This window comes from Cotesia glomerata, linkage group LG6 (assembly GCF_020080835.1).
Source record: "Cotesia glomerata isolate CgM1 linkage group LG6, MPM_Cglom_v2.3, whole genome shotgun sequence".
Lineage (NCBI taxonomy): Eukaryota > Metazoa > Arthropoda > Insecta > Hymenoptera > Braconidae > Cotesia > Cotesia glomerata.
The window spans coordinates 766,318-788,361 of NC_058163.1; the positions used below are offsets into that span (position 1 = coordinate 766,318).

General features: G+C 27.1%; 2 protein-coding genes across 6 annotated transcripts; both read left to right on the plus strand.

The window, feature by feature from the left end:
- Nucleotides 1–635: 635 nt before the first annotated feature.
- On the plus strand, nt 636–10,240 carry LOC123267118 (lysosomal acid phosphatase-like). Of its 4 annotated transcripts, XM_044731634.1 has the most exons (10): nt 636–804; nt 884–1,049; nt 1,117–1,212; nt 3,284–3,523; nt 3,599–3,781; nt 4,018–4,141; nt 5,604–5,827; nt 5,918–6,048; nt 9,555–9,653; nt 9,719–10,240. In XM_044731634.1, the coding sequence occupies exons 2-10, from the start codon at nt 888–890 to the stop codon at nt 10,206–10,208; spliced, it is 1,749 nt and encodes a 582-aa protein (XP_044587569.1). In that variant the 5' UTR covers nt 636–804; nt 884–887; the 3' UTR covers nt 10,209–10,240. The 4 variants fall into 4 exon arrangements, with proteins under 4 accessions (XP_044587569.1, XP_044587570.1, XP_044587573.1 ...); XM_044731635.1 differs by lacking the exon at nt 9,555–9,653; XM_044731638.1 differs by lacking the exon at nt 9,719–10,240 and having other exon boundaries at nt 9,487–9,653.
- A 1,996-nt stretch (nt 10,241–12,236) lies between these two features.
- LOC123267026 (EH domain-containing protein 3) lies at nt 12,237–21,226 on the plus strand. Of its 2 annotated transcripts, XM_044731507.1 has the most exons (5): nt 12,237–12,635; nt 15,137–15,937; nt 18,451–18,896; nt 19,100–19,270; nt 20,867–21,225. In XM_044731507.1, the coding sequence occupies exons 2-5, from the start codon at nt 15,156–15,158 to the stop codon at nt 21,082–21,084; spliced, it is 1,617 nt and encodes a 538-aa protein (XP_044587442.1). In that variant the 5' UTR covers nt 12,237–12,635; nt 15,137–15,155; the 3' UTR covers nt 21,085–21,225. The 2 variants fall into 2 exon arrangements, with proteins under 2 accessions (XP_044587442.1, XP_044587443.1); XM_044731508.1 differs by lacking the exon at nt 12,237–12,635 and having other exon boundaries at nt 20,867–21,226.
- Nucleotides 21,227–22,044: the final 818 nt, after the last annotated feature.

Sequence of the window (22,044 nt, forward strand, 5' to 3'; positions counted from 1 at the left end):
AATCTAGAATTTTTTTATTAAACTATTTTAATAATTTTATTGCTATAAAATTATTTAAGAGAAATTTTTAATGTCAGTTAACTTCAGTGTCTTTTTTGTTAATTGTCAAATTTTTAAATTTAAAAAAAAAAGTTAATTAGAATAATAAAACTACTTTAATAAATTATCACTAACAATTTTTCTTTTAAATTTTTTAATCTAGAATTTTATTATTGAATTATTTTAATAATTTTGTATGATACTAAAGTTAGCCGAAATTTTTAAAAAAATTTTTAAAAAATTTTACTTAAAGTTTTTCAAGTTTTTTACAAATGAAATTTTTAAAAAATTTTTTTGTAATAATTTTTTCAATGAAAAAAAATTCTAAAAATTTTTAAATGTCAGCTAACTTAATTTTCATTAATTTTGTTGCAATAATATAATTGAAAAAAAATTTTTAATGTCAGTTAACTTCAGTGTCTTTTTTATTTATCCTGAAGGTAGCTAACAGCTGTAAAATTTTTAAATCCTCAAAACAAATTATTTTTTTTCCATTTAAAAATTTTTAATGTCTGTCATTTTTATTTATTTATTTAATAAATTTTTTTCTTTAAAAAAAAAGGGTGAAATAAAATACGTGTACGTTACTGGTTATAACTATGACATTTCAGTCCAACGTGATGTCGCGAATCAGCTGATTGTGTTTAGTTTGTCTTCCACAATAACAATTAATCTTAGAATAAAATATATTGTAAATAAATTTTAACAATGAATTTTAATTAAATTAAGTACCTGTCAGAATATTCTTAAGTGCCAAAAAATTACGTAAGTATACTTGACATTTATTTTTATATAAAATAAACAATTATTCTAATGTAAAAAGTGAAAATTTTTTATTAATTAGGATAATGGAGTTTACTAGGAGCTTCTGGGTACAAAGTTGCAGCTCAGGAAGACGAGGAGTGTGTTCAACAGTAATAATCCTTGGATTACTGATAAGCTCGGCATTGCTGGCCTACACCGCGTTTGGACCCAAGAAAGACAATCGTTCTATCCGCCAGATAGCTATTGTAAGTTATTTTAAGCGAGTTATTTTTAATTTAATTTTGATATAAACTAATCTGTTTATTGGTTAAGATTTTTAGGCATGGAGATAGAAATCCTACAGAGACTTATCCGAATGATCCGTATTTGGACTACAGCTGGGAAGACGGCTGGGGAGCTTTGACCAAGGTATGTCATTAAATATTTAATTATTTTATTATAAATTACCTAGAATTATAATAAATAACAATTAGCAACCTTGCAGTTACTACGTGACTGCCATGACTTGTGAATTATTATATAAATAAATAAAATTTTGCTTTATTAAATAATGACTTTTGTTAAATTGCACTGTACTTTCTTAAATATTGACGTTTTTAAAGATATAAGCTCATTTCGCTGTTACACTCATTAAGAGCTTTTATTTGAGTACCCCCTTGCATTTTTGATATATTTTTCATTTATACATATATATGATATATATAAATAAATGAAAAATTGATATGGGTACTCAAATGAAAGATCTCGATGAGTGAACATCGGGATAAGCTTATATCTTCAAAAATGTCAATAGTTCCCAAGATACAATGTCATTCCTTAATTATTGAGATTTTTAACGATATAAGCTCATCCCGATGTTACTCTCATCGAGACCTTTCATTTGAGTACCCACATGCGTTTTTGATATATTTTTTATATATACATATATATAATACATATAAATATATGAAAAATTGATATGGGTACTCAAATGAAAGATCTCGATGAGTGTAACATCGGGATGAGCTTATATCTTTAAAAATGCCAATAGTTCACAAAATACAATGCCATTTCTTAAATATTGACATTTTTTAAGATATAAACTCATTTCGATGTTAGACTCATCAAGAGCTTTCATTTGAGTACCCACATGAATTTTTGATATATTTTTCATATATACGTATATATAATATATATAAATATAAAATATATGAAAAATTCATGTGGGTACTCAAATGAAAGGTCCCGATGAGAGTAACATCGGGATAAGCTTATATCTTCAAAAATGTCAATAGTTCCCAAGATACAATGTCATTCCTTAATTATTGATATTTTTAACGATATAAGCTCATCCCGATGTTACTCTCATCGAGACCTTTCATTTGAGTACCCACATGCGTTCTTGATATATTTTTCATATATACATATATATAATACATATAAATATATAAATATATGAAAAATTGATATGGGTACTCAAATAAAAGATCTCGATGAGTGTAACATCGGGATGAGCTTATATCTTTAAAAATGTCAGTAGTTCACAAGATACAATGCCATTTCTTAAATATTGACATTTTTTAAGATATAAACTCATTTCGATGTTACACTCATCAAGAGCTTTCATTTGAGTACCCACATGAATTTTTGATATATTTTTCATATATACGTATATATAATATATATAAATATATAAAACATATGAAAAATTCATGTGGGTACTCAAATGAAAGGTCCCGATGAGTGTAACATCGGGATAAGCTTATATCTTCAAAAATGTCAATAGTTCCCAAGATACAATGTCATTCCTTAATTATTGAGATTTTTAACGATATAAGCTCATCCCGATGTTACTCTCATCGAGACCTTTCATTTGAGTACCCACATGCGTTCTTGATATATTTTTCATATATACATATATATAATACATATAAATATATAAATATATGAAAAATTGATATGGGTACTCAAATAAAAGATCTCGATGAGTGTAACATCGGGATAATATCTTTAAAAATGTCAGTAGTTCACAAGATACAATGCCATTTCTTAAATATTGACATTTTTTAAGATATAAACTCATTTCGATGTTACACTCATCAAGAGCTTTCATTTGAGTACCCACATGAATTTTTGATATATTTTTCATATATACGTATATATAATATATATAAATATATAAAATATATGAAATATTGATGTGGCTACTCAAATGAAAGGTCTTAATGAGTGTAACATCAGGATGAGCTTATATCTTTAAAAATGTCGATAGTTCACAAGATACAAGTCCATTTCTTAATTATATATCTAGAGATAGAGAATTTACGAATGCAGCATAAATACTTATCATAATAAATTGACTATCGGTAAGAATGATATAAAACCTAGAAAAGGCACAAATTCAAGTCAAGACCTTTGCAATGACACTAAATTTAACTAAAAAAACCGATTTTATCATATGACTATCCTGGACACAAAATTTATTATTTATTATTATTAGGAAGGTATGATGCAACTGTACGAACTTGGAGATTGGATAAGATCAGAGTACGACCAGATAATTGGTGCCAAATATGACTCTTCATCAGCTTTCATCCGCAGCAGTTACGCAGACCGCTGTATAATGTCTGCTCAAGCTCTCTTGGCAGCTTTGTACCGTCCCGAACCTGGAGACAATTTTATTGAAAACTTGCCATGGAGACCAGTGCCTGTACATTCCATTCCTAGGGATTTTGATAAGGTATAATCTTTTATTTAATTATTAAAAAAATTAAAAATTTAACTTTGCGCTTTTTTAAATAAAGGTTTGTTTCAGTTAATTACTGTGAAGTATCGGTGTCCGAAGTTAGAGTACGCATTAAAAGAAGCCTATGTTAATGAATCTATTAAAACCGGCAAGCAAATAGCTTCTTATTTTAATGAATTGTCTTATTATACTGGAAAAAAAATATCTACTATCACTGATGTTGAGTTTTTGTATAATACTCTTGAAATTGAGGTGAGAAAATTTTTTTTGGTTATGAATTTTATCTTGAGAGACATTTAATTATTTTTTATAAATTTAAGCAATTAAAAAATTAGAGAAAAAAAATATTTTAGATAAAAATAATTTTTTATAATTTATTTTTAAAATAAAAAAAATTCTCAGTTGACTTAATTTAAAAAAATAATTAATTGTCTCTCAATTTAATCATCAAAATTCTATAAAAATAAATATTTAAAATTATTTAAAAGGCAAATCATGGGTTAGAGTTACCAGAATGGACTAAAAAATTTTACAATGAAGAAATGAGAAGAATAGCAGCACGTTCATTGGCTCTCTTCACGAGTAATACCTTACAACAGCGGCTTCGCGGTGGTAATTATTTGCTATAATCTATATTATTAAGAGGATAAGAAAAATTTTGTCTTCAGGATACATAATTAAGGAATGACCTTGTAACTTGTGAACTATTGACATTTTTAAAGATATAAGCTCACCCCGACATCACGCTCATCGAGACCTTTCATTTGAGTACCCACATCAATTTTTCATATATTTTATATATTTATATACTTCAACAATACCATATATATATATATATATATATATATATATATATATATATATATATATATATAAATATATATAATAAATGCCATGTGGGTACTTGAATGAAAGGTCTCGATGAGTATAACATCGAAATGAGTTTATATCTTAAAAAATGTCAATAATTAAGAAATGACATTTTATCTTATGAACTATTAACATTTTCTAAGATATAAGCTCATTTTGATGTTACACTCATCGAGACCTTTCATTTGAGTACCCACATCAATTTTTCATATATTTTATATATTTATATATTTCATAAATACTATATATATAAAATATATAAAAAATGCCATGTGGGTACTTAAATGAAAGCTCTCGATGAGTGTAACATCAGGATGAGCTAATATTTTAAAAAATGTTAATAATTAAGAAATGACCTTGTATCTTGTGAACTATTGACATTTTTAAAGATATAAGCTCATCCTGATGTAACACTCATCGAGACCTTTCATTTGAGTACCCACATCAATTTTTCATATATTTATAAATATTATATACCTGAATATGTATATATGAAAAATATATCAAAAATGCATGTGAGTACTCAAATGAAAGCTCTCGATGAGTGTAACATCGGAATAAGCTTATATCTTGAAAAATGTCAATAATTAAGAAATGACCTTGTATCTTGTGAACTATTAACATTTTTAAAGATATAAGCTCATCCCGAGATTACGCTCATCAAGACCTTTCATTTGAGTACCCACATCAATTTTTCATATATTTATATATATTATATATATATGTATATATGAAAAATATATCAAAAATCCATGTGGGTACTCAAATGAAAGCTCTTGATGAGTGTAACATCGAAATGAGTTTATATCTTAAAAAATGTCAATAATTAAGAAATGACCTTGTGAACTATTGACATTTTTAAAGATATAAGCTCACTCTGACATTATACTCATGGAGACCTTTCTTTTGAGTACCCACATTAATTTTTCATATATTTATATATATATATATGTATTTATGAAAAATATATAAAAAATGCATGTGGGTACTCAAACGAAAGCTCTCGATGAGTGTAACACCGGGATGAGCTTATATTTTTAAAAACGTCAATATTTAAGAAAGCACAGTGCAATTTAACAAAGGTCATTATTTAATAAAGCAAAATTTTATTTATTTATAGTTTACAAATCACGGCAGTCACATAGTGACTGCAAGGTTGCTAGTTATGTAATTAATTTAAAAATTGATAAAAAATTCATTACAGGACCATTATTGAAAGAAATAACCAACAACATGATGTCTGCGCGAAACGGTCACGATAAGATAAAATTATATTTATACTCGGCACATGATATCACCTTGGTTAATGTTTTACGCGCTATGGGATTTACTAATGAATTATTCAAGCCAGATTATGGCGCGGCGTTAATTTTTGAACTTGTTCTCTCAGAGTACGTCGAAGAAAATAATCTCGAGCTCAATGTCAAAGTAATTTTGTTTTTTTGTTTATCTTTGTCTTTAAATTAATATATTTATCTATCTAATATCATAAATATTTATTATCTACTCTATTTTTAGGTTAAATATTTGAACAACACTGAAATTTATGAACCGACGACGTTAGAGATACCTCACTGCAAAGAGCCGTGTAAATTAGTGGATTTATTACGGGTTTGGAAAGATGTTTTGCCCGTCGACTGGGATTCCGAGTGTGTTAATTAATAACTAATATTTTATGAAACTGAAGTTAGCTGATTGTCGTTTTTTGGACTTTTATAACAAACAAAATTACAATAAAAAAAATTAGGAAAACGATTGACCCCAAAGGCCATTCTCTAGTAGCAATGGAATTGGGCAAGATACTTGGAGAAGCACTTTGTAAAGAATTGGACAATTCTCGACCAAAACATTTGATCAAGATCTTTATCCAGACTGGCGGCAGACTTGGGACAGTCTGTGCCCAGAACTCGACCAGATTCTTGGCCCAGAGTCCTAACATAAACTTGCGCGAGAAACGCAAAAAACGACGAGCGCGCCCCTATTTTCCTCCTTTCCACTTGAATGTGAAAAGTATAGTATTGCAATGGTATTTATTTATAGTCTAGTCAACAAGTTTAAAAAATTAATTTAGCTTGCTACGATATGTAAAAAATTGAATTATCGCAAGAAATAGTTAAATATTTTTTAATAAAATGAGAACCTGTACTCTATAGGATAGTCCCAAACTTTAGCAATAGATGGCCCCAGATTGCTGGTCAAATTCTTGACAAATTCTGACTACAGTCTGGCTCAAGTCTTGACCAATAATCTTGGTCAAGAATCTGGACCAATTCTTGTACAATCTAAAATCTTTCTAAAGTATCTTGATCCATGCTGGCACAAGGCTTTTACCAAATTGCTACTAGGGTCCCTATAACTTCCCGCTAATTCAATACTTAAACGCTCAAAATTGTACTTACTAAGTTTTTGAGCTCTTCGAGCTCAAAAATATAATTTTCGTATCATTTTGAGCTCTCCGAGCTCAAAAGTCTAATAGGAGTTTAAAAAAACACTATTTTTTGAATTTTCGAACAGCAATAACTTTTGAATGAATGAACCGATTTTCACGCGATTGGCAACATTCAACGCAGTTTTTGAATCCTCATAAAGAATCTTCAAGTTTAAATTGATCAAACAAGTAATTTTGAAGTAATTCGGAAAAAAACACATTTTTTCGGTTTTATTTTTCGACAGCGATATCTCTCGAACGAATTAAACGATTTTGACCGGATTAGCGATGATCGACGTGGTTTTTCAAGGTTAAGAACTGATTATTTTTTGAAATTGATCGGTAAAGCCGTTTCAAAGTTATTCCGAAAAACCATACTTAAAAAAATTTTTAACTTCCCACTAAGGAAATCGAAGATTTTCAAAAATCGGGAAGTTATTGTTTTCACCCCGTTTCGCAAAAATCGAGTTTTCATCAGATCTCGATGTTTGAAGGTCACAGGAAGCTTCCCTGACTATCCCCGCGAGGTTGTCACTATGTCTGTATGTGTGTGTGTGTGTTTGTGTGTGACTATGTGACTCGCTTATAACTTTTGAACGACTGAACCGATCGGAACGTACTAAACGGCGTTCTAAAGAGTTCCCTCAAACTTAAATTTCCTGAGAATTTTAACCGATTCGGACCGATAGATTTTGAGAAATTTTGAAAAATCTCAAAAAAAAAAAGAAAAAAAATCATTTTTGAAAGTGGTTTTTTTGGAATATTTTTTAAACGGCTCTATCGATCAACTTCAAAAACTAATCCACCCTTAAGCTTGAAAAGCCACGCCGATCGTCGCTAATCCGGTCAAAATCGGTTGATTCGTTCAAGAGATATCGTGAACGAAAGAAAACCGAAAAAAGTGTTTTTTTGACATAACTTCGTCATTTCTTCTCGGATTGTTTTTTATGATGTAAAATAATTTCAGAGCTTAAAAAACCGCGTCGATTGCCGCCAAAAACGTGGAAATCGGTTGATTGGTTCGAGAGATATCCTCGGTAAAATATTTGGAAACAAGTGTTTTTTTAACATAACTCCGACATTTTTTGGAATAACTTTTAAACGGCTGCACTGATCTATTTCAAAAACTAATCAGCTATTAGCATGAAAAAATTACGTCGATCGCCGTCAAGCCAGTCAAAATTCGTCAATTCGTTCAAGAAATATCATGAACAAAAGAAAACCAAAAAAAGTGTTTTTCTGGAATTACTCCAAATTTCCTAGTTTTATCAATTCAAACTTGAAGATTCTTCATGAAACTAAAAAAATTGTGTCAAATACTGCCAACCGCGTGAAAATCGGTTGATTCATTTAAAAGTTAGTGCGGTTTGAAAATTTAAAAAATATTGTTCTATGATACTGCTATCAGACTTTTGAGCTCGAAGAGCTCAAAATAACACATACATTGTATTTTTGAGCTCGAAGAGCTCAAAATCGTCATTAGTGCAGTTTTATGCACCTAGGTATGGAATTAGCGGGAAATTGCACGGATAGCCTTCAGGGTCTACCGTTTTTCTAATTTTTTTTTCGACAACGATATCTCTCGAACGAATTAACCGATTTTGAACGGATTAGCGATGATCGGCGTGGTTTTTCAAGGTTAAGAACTGATTAGTTTTTTAAATTGATCGGTAAAGCCGTTTCAAAGTTGTTCCAAAAAAACCATATTTCAAAAAAATTTTTTTTTGTAGTTTTTTTGAGATTTCTCAAAATCTATCGGTTTAAATTGGTCCAAATTATATTCAAAATCTAAGTTTGGTCAAGGCCTTTCGAATGGCACCAACCGCGATAAAATCGGTCAAGCTGTTCAAAAGTTATAAGAGGTTTACATACGGCCACACACACACACACATACATAAGTACATACATTAGGGTGGCGCAAAAAAACCGACTTTTTTTTTTTAATCTCGAGTGAAAAAATATTAGTTTTTGATGTTTTAAGAGCTCTGTCCAAAAGACAGCTTAAAAAAAAATTTTTAAGAGGTCACTCCAAATTTTTTTAAATTTCAAAAATCGTCAAAAATTGAAATTTTTTTTTTTAATTTTTTTTTTCGTTACGTCATAATTTTATAGACAAAAAAAATAAGTTCCTGAAAATTTCAATTCAAAATTTAAATTTTGAAAGATCGCTCATAATTTTTTTTACATTTCAGAGTCAAAAAATGCTAATCCAATTAAATAGTCACTAATAAATTAAAAAAAAATTATGAGCGACCTTTTAAAATTCACATTTTGTTGAATTTAAGTTGACAATTATTAATTTTTTACTTCTTGTTAAATAAAATTTACCAAAAAATCAACAGTTTCTTATGTGACGCTTAGGAACTTGCCAACTTTTGAAAATTTTCAATTTTCTTAGCGGGAAGCTCAAAATTTTTAATGTTAGTTAACTCCAGTGTCATAATAATTTTAACTTATATTTTATTAATATTGTTATTGGAGAGTTAAAAAGTTTGCGAACATTCCCGATCTCATTGTTTATAATTGTAAATATTTTAATAATAAAAATAAATGAAATATTTTTTTAATGACCTGAACTAAGTTAAATAAGGTAAAAACTTCTGTATTCACATCATTATAAATTAATTATCATTATATATTTTTTGATATTTTTACAAAGATGATTAACGGGCGTAAATTACACAATGATAGAAAAAAAAATAATAATGAGTGTCTATTGATTAAAAGCTTACGCTGTTGGATTATTGACTTTTGGAGTTGTTTTATCAAGCGATTTAAAAGTTTACTCACTGATAATCCGGCGGGTGTGTCAACAACAAACTCTAAGTAACTTTTATATTTTTATTTTTCATTATACAAACTCTGCTTTATTAACTTAATAATTCTTTTAGAATAAAATCTCAGGAGAAATTAATCGAATTTAATCCGTGCTTAAGAAGAAGAAAGCGAAAAAAATTAAAAAATTATCAAGCTAAAATAGTTAACAAATATCAAGAGACTGTTGTCACTATTTCTCATCGCAGTGATACCGATTTTTCAAAACTTGCAAAAGATAAATTAATTATGAAGAAAGATAGTGAATTTATTGATAAAATTCCGAGGATTAAATCTTCTGAGAAGAAATTAGAAAATAAATCAGAGTCACTTTTTAATTTAGAAAAACGCAAGTACTCTAATTGTGACACTGTTGAAGTTAAATGGCTCCCCGGGCCTTTTTTTGACCGATCTCAATCCGAGTCTAATTTTTCGATGAGAAATTTTGAAGATTTAAAGAAAATTAATGAAATTAATAAATTAAATAAATTAATTAAGAAGCGCAGGGGCTCAAAAATTCCCAGGTTGAAAAAAAATGAAAAAGCTTGTCTAAAATGCAGTAATTAATTTTAGAAATAAATTTTATTTCATTAAATTAGCTGACACTAAATTTTTAGAATTTTTTTTTATTAAAAAAGTTAAAAAATAAATTGTAGAATTTTTTTTATTAAAAAAATTGAAATAAAAAATTAAAAAAAAATTTTTTTAATTTTTTTACTTGCAATTAAATTGGTAAAAAAATACAAAAATTTTTGAACTTTGGATAAATTTAGTATGATAATTTTATTCAATTAAAAATATTTATAAATTAAATTGAAGAATTACGTAATTATTCAGGTGTATCCATTATATTTCCTTTTTAGTGTCTATAAACCGAAATGTGTTACACATGTGTAATTTATGCAATATATACAAATCCCTCAAGTTCATATTAATTTATACGTTTCCGCTTGAACCATTTATACAACCGCAAAAATTGTAAATCGAGGACAAGTCATTGTTATGCAATTTGATGGATTATAAATGATATTTTTTATAAATTTTTTTATATTAAAATTGACAAGTGATTTTTTAAAAAAATTTTGTGTTTAAAAAGTAAAAAAATATAATTTTGTTGATTAAATAATGAATTTTGTTAAATTGCACTATACTTTCTTAAATATTGACGTTTTTAAAGAAATATGCTCATCCCGATGTTAGACTAATCAAGAGCTTTCATTTGACTACCCATATGCATTTTTGATATATTTTTCATATATACTTATATATAATACATATAAATATATGAAATATTGATGTGGGTACTCAAATGAAAGGTCTCGATGAGTATAACATCGGGATGAGCTTATATCTTTAAAAATGTCAATAGTTTACAAGATACAAGGTCATTCCTTAATTATTGTCATTTTTTTAAGATATAAACTCATTTCGATGTTACACTCATCAAGAGCTTTCATTTGAGTACCCACATGAATTTTTGATATATTTTTCATATATACGTATATATAATATATATAAATATATAAAATATATGAAAAATTCATGTGGGTACTCAAATGAAAGGTCCCGATGAGTGTACCATCGGGATAAGCTTATATCTTCAAAAATGTCAATAGTTCCCGAAATACAATGTCATTCCTTAATTATTGAGATTTTTAACGATATAAGCTCATCCCGATGTTACTCTCATCGAGACCTTTCATTTGAGTACCCACATGCATTTTTGATATATTTTTCACATATACATATATATAATACATATAAATATATGAAATATTGATGTGGGTACTCAAATGAAAGGTCTCAATGATTGTAACAACAGGATGAGCTTATATCTTTAAAAATGTCAATAGTTCACGAGATACAAGGTCATTTCTTATTTATTGACATTTTTAAAGATAAAAGCTCATCCCGATGTTACACTCATCGAGACCTTTCATTTGAGTACCCACATCAATTTTTCATATATTTCATATATTATATATATGTATATATGACAAATATATGAAATATTGATGTGGGTACTCAAATGAAAGGTCTCAATGATTGTAACATCAGGATGAGCTCATATCTTCAAAAATGTCAATATTTCACAAGATAAATGGTCATTCCTCAATTATGGACACAAAATTTTTATTATTCTTTCAACAATATAAATTTTTGAAAAAATAATTTTTTTATTTCAATTAAATTGAAATTAAAATAAAAAAACAATGCAATTTTTTTTTTTTTTAATTATTAAATTGCCTTATTAGGCAATTTAAATCTTTTAAATTAAAAATAATTAAATAAGTTAAATATTTTCAATAAATAAATAAAAATCTCAATTTTCAATATAAAAATTCTATTTTTTTAATTTATTAAAAAAAAAAATTTGTTAATTCAACTCTCTTTAAATCTTATCAATTTAAAATAATTTGAATTTAGCGCCAAATTCAAAAAATCCAGGGGGCAGTACCTAAAAGTGCCGGCCCTGGGAAACATTTTTTTTTAATTTGTTGACTCATTACTGAGTAATCAAGTGTGAGTAACTAAACGACGGGCGACGAAAAGAGAGAAAAAAATTACATATATATAAAATATATATAATACATACTTAAATATAAATATAAATGTATTGAAAAGCATCAAGTGGAGTCATGGAGTGACAAAGTAGTCTTTAGTCTGGTACACTCTGGAGTACAGTACAACTACACAGACTTTTTTTTGTTATTTCTGTGAAATTTCCGTAACATAGACTAACAGAAGCGGTCATAGATACATACTCCCAGTCCCAGTGAATGGTAACGATTGTGAAGGATACTTAAAATATAGTGCACTTTGATAGAACAGAAAGTAATAAATAATAAATTAATATCAAAAAGGTTTTTTAATTCTACTTTTTATAAAATTTACATAATTTATTAAAGTGACCGGAATTATTATTTTTTTAATTAAACTAGAGTGTTAATGACTCAGTAAAAAAATTAAAAAAATTTAATATTTGTGTTGAAGGTTAGTTGGAAAATTTTAATTCAACTATTATAATAATTACTTTTTTATATCTTTAGATTACTTTATTGAGATTGATTGTAAGTATGTGACGTGGCTGAGGATTTTATCTGATAATTTTATTGAAATTAAATTTATTATTATAGTGATAAATTTGGAGGCTGAGATTTTTAGTGTTAATTTTATTTTTTGTTTTTTATTTTATTAATTTAACTTTTAAATCAGCTTTCAAAAAAATTTTATTTATAATTTTTTAAAATTTTCTATATAATTATTTAATTTTTTTTTTAATTTAGATAAATGTAAATTTATCAGTTTAATTATCATTATTTGACAAGTATTTCCTTTCAAATAAAATAAAATTAGCAGATAATTTTTAGAATTATTATTCAAAAATTTGTTTAAAAAATTTCACATATAAATTTAAAAAAATTTTTAATGTTTGTTAAAAAAATATTTTTTTTGATTATTATATTAAAATTGAGAGATCAGATAATTTTTTTAAATAAATAAATTTGAGCAAAAAAATTTTATTTAAAAAATTCTATTTTTAGAAGCTTTAAAAAATTTTAACAATTTTTTGGTTTATTTTTAAATAAAAATAAAAAAAATTGTCAAATTTCTGCTAAATTTTAGTGTGATAATTAAATTATAGTAAAATTAAGAGACATTGAATAATTTTTTCAGTAAATAAATTATAATAAAAAAATTTTATTGAAAAGTTTCTATTTTTAGAGGCGTAAAAAAATTTTGACAATTTTTTAAAAAGAATTTTTTAGTTTATTTTTAAATAAAAATTAAAAAATTGTCAAGTGTGTTAAATTTCAGTGTCATAATTAAATGATAGTGAAATTAGGAAACAGCTGATAATTTTTATAATTTTTTAAATAAGAAAACTAGCAACCTTGCAGTCACTACGTGACTGCCGTAACTTGTGAACTATAAATAAATAAAATTTTACTATATTAAATAATGACTTTTGTTAAATTGCACTGTATTTTCAGAAATATTGGAGTTTTTAAAGATATAAGCTTATCTTGATGTTACACTCGTCAAGAGCTTTCATTTGAATACCCACATGCATTTTCGATATATTTTTCATATATACATATATATAATATATATTTTAAAGATATAAGCTCATCCCGATGTTACACTAATCAAGAGCTTTCATTTGAGTACCCACATGCATTTTTTATATATATTTCATATATACATATATATAATATATATAAATATATGAAAAATTGATGTGGGTACTTTAATGAAAGGTCTCAATGAGTGTAATGTCGGGATGAGCTTATATCGTTAAAAATGTCAATAGTTCACAAGATTTAACGTAATTTCTTAATTATTGACATTTTTTAAGATATGAACTCATTTCGATGTTACACTCATCGAGACCTTTCATTTAAGTACCCACATGACATCACATATATATTCCATATATATGGTATTTGTGAAATATATAAATATATAAAATATATGAAAAATTGATGTAGGTACTCAAATGAAAGGTATTGATGAGTGTACCATCGGGATGAGCTTATATCTTTAAAAATGTCAATAGTTCTCAAGATACAATGTCATTCCTTAGTTATTGACATTTTTTAAGATATAAACTCATTTCAATGTTACACTCATCGAGAACTTTCATTTAAGTACCCACATGGCATTTTATATATATATTTCATATGTATGGTATTTGTGAAATATATAAATATATAAAATATATGAAAAATTGATGTAGGTACTCAAATGAAAGGTATTGATGAGTGTATCATCGGAATGAGCTTATATCTTTAAAAATGTCAATAGTTCTCAAGATACAATGTCATTCCTTAGTTATTGACATTTTTTAAGATATAAACTCATTTTAACGTTACACTTATCGAGACCTTTCATTTAAGTACCCACATGGCATTTTACATATATTTCATATATATAATATTTCCGAAATATATAAAATATATGAAAAATTGATGTGGGTACTCAAATAAAAGGTCTCAATGAATGTTACATCAAGACGAGCTTATATCTTTAAAAATGTCAATAGTTCTCAAAATACAATGTAATTTCTTAATTATTGACATTTTTTAAGATATAAATTCATTTTAACGTTACACTCATCGAGACCTTCAATTTAATTACCCACATGGCATTTTTGATATATTTTTCATATATACATATATATAAATACATAAAATATATGAAAAACTGATGTGGGTACTCAAATGAAAGGTCTCAATGAGTATAACATCAAGATGAGCTTATATCTTAAAAAATGTCAATAGTTCACAAGATACGTAATTTCTTAATAGTATTCTGGAGACAAAATATTTCTTATTTGCAATAATATAGATTACCGCAAAAAATTTAATTACAAAAATTCTTTAGAAGCTTCAAAAAATTTTCTCGTTTATTTTTTAATAAAAAATAAATTTAAAAAAGCTAAAATTAATATAAATATTCTCAATATTTCACAACTAAATTATTAATTCCAGTTACCAAAAATCCTCAAAAATGTTCAGCTGGCTAACCCGCGAAGGCAACGACAAGCAAGACCTGTTCGACTCAGTAACCCAAGGACTAAACCAAATCTACAAAACCAAACTCCTGCCTCTAGAGCAGCACTACCAATTCCATGATTTCCACTCTCCTCAGCTCGACGATCCAGACTTCCACGCGAAGCCTATGATCTTATTAGTCGGGCAGTACTCAACTGGAAAAACAACTTTTATAAAGTACCTACTGGAGCGCGATTTCCCGGGTATCAGGATCGGACCCGAGCCAACAACAGATCGGTTCATAGCGGTGATGTACGACCAGAAAGAAGGAGTGATTCCAGGGAACGCTTTAGTAGTAGATCCCTCCAAGCAGTTCCGTCCACTAGCAAAATTCGGGAACGCCTTTTTGAATAGATTGCAATGTTCAACCTTGCCATCACCGGTGTTAAAGGGAATCTCTATCGTAGACACGCCTGGAATTTTATCCGGAGAAAAACAGAGAGTCGACAGAGGCTACGACTTCACTGGAGTCCTGGAGTGGTTCGCTGAGCGAGTGGACAGGATCATTCTTTTATTTGACGCCCACAAGCTGGACATCTCCGACGAGTTCCGGAGGTCTATTGAAGCTCTAAGAGGCCACGATGATAAAATCCGAATTGTTTTGAACAAAGCGGACATGATTGACCACCAACAGCTGATGCGAGTCTACGGAGCGCTCATGTGGTCCCTTGGAAAGGTTCTACAGACTCCGGAGGTTGCTAGGGTCTACATCGGCTCTTTCTGGGACCAACCTCTCAGGTAAATAAATAGATAAAAAATTTTATTTGCACAGAAAAAAAGGTTCTGAGCCAAGAAAATATTTTTCTTCCAAATTATTTTCTTGAGAAAAAAAATTTTTTTTTGACAAGTAATTTAACTTAAGGTAAAAGCCCCAATTATTGACAGAGGTCTAAATATTGACACCCTAAATTATTTTTAAATATATTTAATTATCTGTAATAAGAATAATTATCGTATAAATTTTTTTTTAAATTCTAATTAATTAAAAAATTGAAAAAAATTACTGTCAGTTAATATTAAATATTAGTTATTAAAAAATAAAGTTAGCACCAGTTAAAACCAGCTTACGAGCTTCTATTTTCTTAAAAACTTTGGTTAGAAAAGCATTTTTTTAAATGCCGAGTTTAAATTAATTTCTTCATCTAATTATATGATCTTTTTTTTTTTTTAATTAACACTATATGAAAAATTTATAAAATTGAAAAATCGAAATTAATTGTTTTCTTTATAATATTTAAATAATGGGTGTCAATAACTAGTTGATAATTTTTAAGTTGAATCTCATATTGACAGCCAGTCGACAGCGCTTTGACGCCTTTTTTTTACTTTTACCTAAAAAATTAACTGTAAGAGTTTGAACTCTTCTGATTAAATAAATTATTTTTAAATTAATTTTTATATTTTTAATAGTAATTAATTATTTATGGAAATTATTATTAATAAACTTTAATAATATTGATTACTTAATAATAAGTTTGGATAAATAAGAATAAGCAGATGATTCTAGGCATGCTTAGTATAGGTGTCAATAATTGGGGCTAAGCTATGTCAATAATTAGATCAATCAGTTTTTTAACCTGTCAATAATTGGTGTCTCCGGATAATCTGTTTAATTACTTAAAATTAATTAGTAAATATCAGTGATTATGATTTTAAAAAAAGAAATTGATTAGCAAAAACATTACTTGAGACATTACCACAAACAAAATTCAACGATAAGGAAAAGCCCCAATTATTGACAGTGATCTAAATATTGACACCCTAAATTATTTTTAAATATATTTAATTATCTGTAATAAGAATAACTATTATATAAATTTTTATTAAATTCTAATTAATTAAAAAATTGAAAAAAATTACTGTCAGTTAATATTAAATATTAGTTATTAAAAAATAAAGTTAGCACCAGTTGAAACCAGCTTACGAGCGTCTATTTTCTTAACAACTTTGGTTAGAAAAGCATTTTTTTAAATGCCGAGTTTAAATTAATTTCTTCATCTAATTATATGATCTTTTTTTTTTTTTAATTAACACTATATGAAAAATTTATAAAATTGAAAAATCGAAATTAATTGTTTTCTTTATAATATTTAAATAATGGGTGTTAATAACTAGTTGATAATTTTTAAGTTGAATCTCATATTGACAGCCAGTTGACAGCGCTTTGACGCCTTTTTTTTACTTTTACCTAAAAAATTAACTGTAAGAATTTGAACTCTTCTGATTAAATAAATTATTTTTAAATTAATTTTTATATTTTTAATAGTAATTAATTATTTATGGAAATTATTATTAATAAACTTTAATAATATTGATTACTTAATAATAAGTTTGGATAAATAAGAATAAGCAGATGATTCTAGGCATGCTTAGTACAGGTGTCAATAATTGGGGCTAAGGTATGTCAATAATTAGATCAATCAGTTTTTTAACCTGTCAATAATTGGTGTCTCCGGATAATCTATTTAATTATTTAAAATTAATTAGTAAATATCAGTGATTATGATTTTAAAAAAAGAAATTGATTAGCAAAAACATTACTTGAGACATTACCACAAACAAAATTCAACGATATTGATATTTGATTGCTTAAAAAGAATCAAATCATAACTTTGTCTCTTATAGTGTCAATAATTGGAGCTTTTACCTTATTCCAACAAAATTAATTCTCTTGCTTTAAGAAATACGTATCTTGATCCAAGAAAATTTATTTAAGTCAAGAAAATGTTTTTTTTTTGAGAAAATTCAGCCTCGAAGCTCCAAAAAATTTAGTTCTTGATAGAAGTTAATTTTCTTGTCTTGAGAAAATTTCTCTCTTGCTCCAAAAAATTAAATATAAAGATAGAAGTAAATTTTCATTAATATTTTTGTTGATTAACATGTCAAATGGCAAGATCAAATAATATTTCATCATTTTTTTTCATTCAATATGTATAATTGCACGGTAAAATAATATAAAAAGGGTATCAAATATTCTCGAGAAAAATTTTCTCAAGGTGAGAAAATTTTTTTCTCAGCTGAAATAGGTGGCGCTGCTTCCCTAAAGTATCTAAAAATCTTGATCAAATATAAAAATTTATTGTATCAAGTATTTATGATAGAATTAAGAAAAAATGACTTGTACCAAGAATAGAATTTCTCGAAAAATTTTTACTTCGGCCAACACAACTTCGGTCTTCCTTCAGGCACCCGACAAATTTTCTTGAGCCAAGAATTTTGGCCTTTATTAAATATTTCATTGTTTATTTTAGGTACGACGTCAACAGGCGGCTCTTTGAAGCCGAGGAGCAGGATTTGTTCAAAGATATGCAGTCTCTCCCCAAAAATGCGACTCTTAGGAAGCTGAATGACTTGATCAAGCGAGCTAGGTTGGCTAAAGTACACGCTTACATCATCAGTGCTCTGAAAAAAGACATGCCTTCTGTCTTTGGAAAGGATAATAAGAAGAAAGAACTGATTAAGAATCTGGGGAATATTTATGACCAGATTCAAAGAGAGCACCAGATTTCTCCGGGAGATTTTCCTGATCTTAAAAAAATGCAAGAGGCGCTGGTTAATCATGATTTTACTAAGTTCAATCCGCTTAAGCCGAGATTGCTGGAGATTGTTGATAAAATGCTCGCGGAGGATATTGCTAAGTTGATGGCGATGATTCCGCATGAAGATGTTTCGACTACTGTTGAACCTTTGATTAAAGGTATTATTAATTTTATTTTTAATTACGTTAATTTATTAGTGTTAATTGTATTTTTATTTTCTTTTAGTATTAATTTATTTGATTTTATTTTATTTTATTTAACGCTAAGCGGATATCATCCCAGATTATACTCAGTGATATCTGTGATGACAAAAAAATTTCAGATAGTAGCTAGAAAAATCTAAAATTTTATTTCATTAAAGGAGGTGCATTTGAGGGTGTTGAGGATCAAACAAGTCCCTTTGGGTACAAACGAGGTGAAGGAGTTGATGCTGGGTCTGGTGAGCCGGAATGGATTGTTAATAAGGAACGTTATAAATACGATTCGCTTTTTGAAAGTTTAGGACCTACTGATGGAAAAATAACTGGATCAGGTAATAATTATATTTTTTTAAATTTTAGTTTTATTTATTAATTTTGTTAAATTAAACTGTACTTTCTTAAATATTTACGTTTTTAAAGATATAAGCTCATCCCGATGTTACACTCATCAAGAGCTTTCATTTGAGTACCCACATGCATTTTTGATATATTTGTCATATATACATATATATATATAATATATGAAATATATGAAAAATTGATGTGGGTACTCAAATGAAAGGTCTCGATGAGTGTAACGTCAGGATGAGCTTATATCTTTAAAAATGTCAATAGTTCATGAGATACAAGGTAATTTCTTCATTATTGACATTTTTTAAGATATAAACTCATTTCGATGTTACACTCATCAAGAGCTTTCATTTGAGTACCCACATGCATTTTTGATATATTTGTCATATATACATATATATAATATATAAAATATATGAAAAATTGATGTAGTTACTCAAATGAAAGGTCTCGATGAGTGTAACATCGAAATAAGTTTATATCTTAAAAAATGTTAATAATTAAGAAATTACATTTTTTGAAATATTGACATTTTTGAAGATATAAGCTCATCCCGATGTTACACTCATCGAGACCTTTCATTTAAAGTACCCACATCAATTTTTTATATATTTCATATATATGGTATTTGTGAAATATATAAATATATAAAATATATGAAAAATTGATGTGGGTACTCAAATGAAAGGTCTCGATGAGTGTAACATCAGGATGAGCTTATATCTTTAAAAATGTCAGAAGTTGACAAAATACAAGGTCATTTCTTAATTATTGATATTTTTAAAAATGTAAGCTCATCTCGATTTTACACTCATCAAGAGCTTTCATTTGAGTACCCACATGCACTTTTGATATATTTTTCATATATACATATATGTATATAATATATAAAATATATGAAAAGATGATGTGGGTACTCAAATGAAAGGTCTCGATGAGTGTAACATCGGGATGAGCTTATATCTTTAAAAATGTCAATATTTCACAAAATACAATATAATTTCTTAATCATTGACATTTTTTAAGATCTAAATTCATCTCGATGTTATTCTTATCGAGACCTGTCATTTAAGTACCCACATGTCATTTCTTATATATTTTTCATATATACATATATATAATATATATATAAATATATGAAATATATGAAAAATTGATGTGGGTACTCAAATGAAAGGTCTCGATGAGTATAACATCGAGATGAGCTTATATCGTTAAAAATGTCAGTAGTTCACAAGATACAACGTCATTTCTTAATTACTGACATTTTTTAAGATATAAACTCATTTCGATGTTACACTCATCGAGGCCTTTCATTTAAGTACCCACATGGCATTTTTTATATATTTTATATATATGGTATTTATGAAATATATAAATATATAAAATATATGAAAAATCGATGTGGGTACTCAAATGAAAGGTCTCGATGAGTGTAACATCAGGATGAGCTTATTTCTTCAAAAATGTCAATAAATCACAAGATACAAGGTCATTTCTTTATTATGTGTCTAAACATATATTTAATAAAAATATGTAAATATATTTTTAATTAAAAAAAAAATTTATTTTTATAGTTGCTAAAGCCGAGATGGTAAAATCAAAATTACCAAACAGCGTACTAGGAAAAATCTGGAAGCTCGCAGACGTCGACAAAGACGGTCAATTAGACGCCGAAGAGTTTGCTCTGGCAATGCATTTAATCAACGTTAAATTAGACAATTACGATCTACCGACCACACTCCCCGAACACTTGGTACCCCCCTCCAAGCGAACGTGGAATGAATCACATTAATTAAACTATTTATTTATTATTAATAATTAAATTTCTATAACTCTAAACATTTATTAGAAAAATCACATTAAAATTACACCATCGATTATTTATTTAATAAATGAAATATATATATTTTTAATTGAGACGCATTTAAATATATTTTTAAAAAAGACTCTTAGTCAGCTGTATAGAAATTCACATCTGTAAATAGACTTTAATTGCATAATTACAAAAAATTAATGCACAATTGCTTGTTATTTATTTTTTTTAACAATATGTGCAATTAAATACAACAAAGTTATTTTTAAATAAAAGACCAATTTATTTTTAAAATAAAAATTTTTTTAAAACTGTATATTTATTGAAATTATAATAATGTATATTTATATTCAGATAACCGATATAAGTATATAAGTATAAATATAAATATATTGAAAAAATAAATGAAATTTTTTGCTACAATTGTACTAAAGGAATTGATCATTTGATAAGTTTTGTAATAAAATTTGTACTGTCAAAATTTAAACAAAACTTTTGTAAATTTAAAATTAATATTAACAAACTTGCAGTCACTATGTGACTGCCGTGACTTGTGAAATATAAATAAATAAAATTTGGCTTTATTAAATAATGAATTTTGTTAAATTGCACTGTACTTTTTTAAATATTGACATTTTTAAAGATATAAGCTCATTTTTATATTACACTCATCAAGAGCTTTCATTTGAGTACCCACATACATTTTTGATATATTTTTCATATATACATATATATTATATATATAAATATATAAAATATATGAAAAATTGATGTGGGTACTCAAATGAAAGGTCTTGACGAGTTTAACGTCGGGGTGAGCTTATATCTTTAAAAGTGTCAATAGTTCTCAAGATACAATGTCATTTCTTAATTATTGACATTTTATAAGATATAAACTCATTTTAATGTTATACTCATCAAGACCTTTCATTTGAGTAC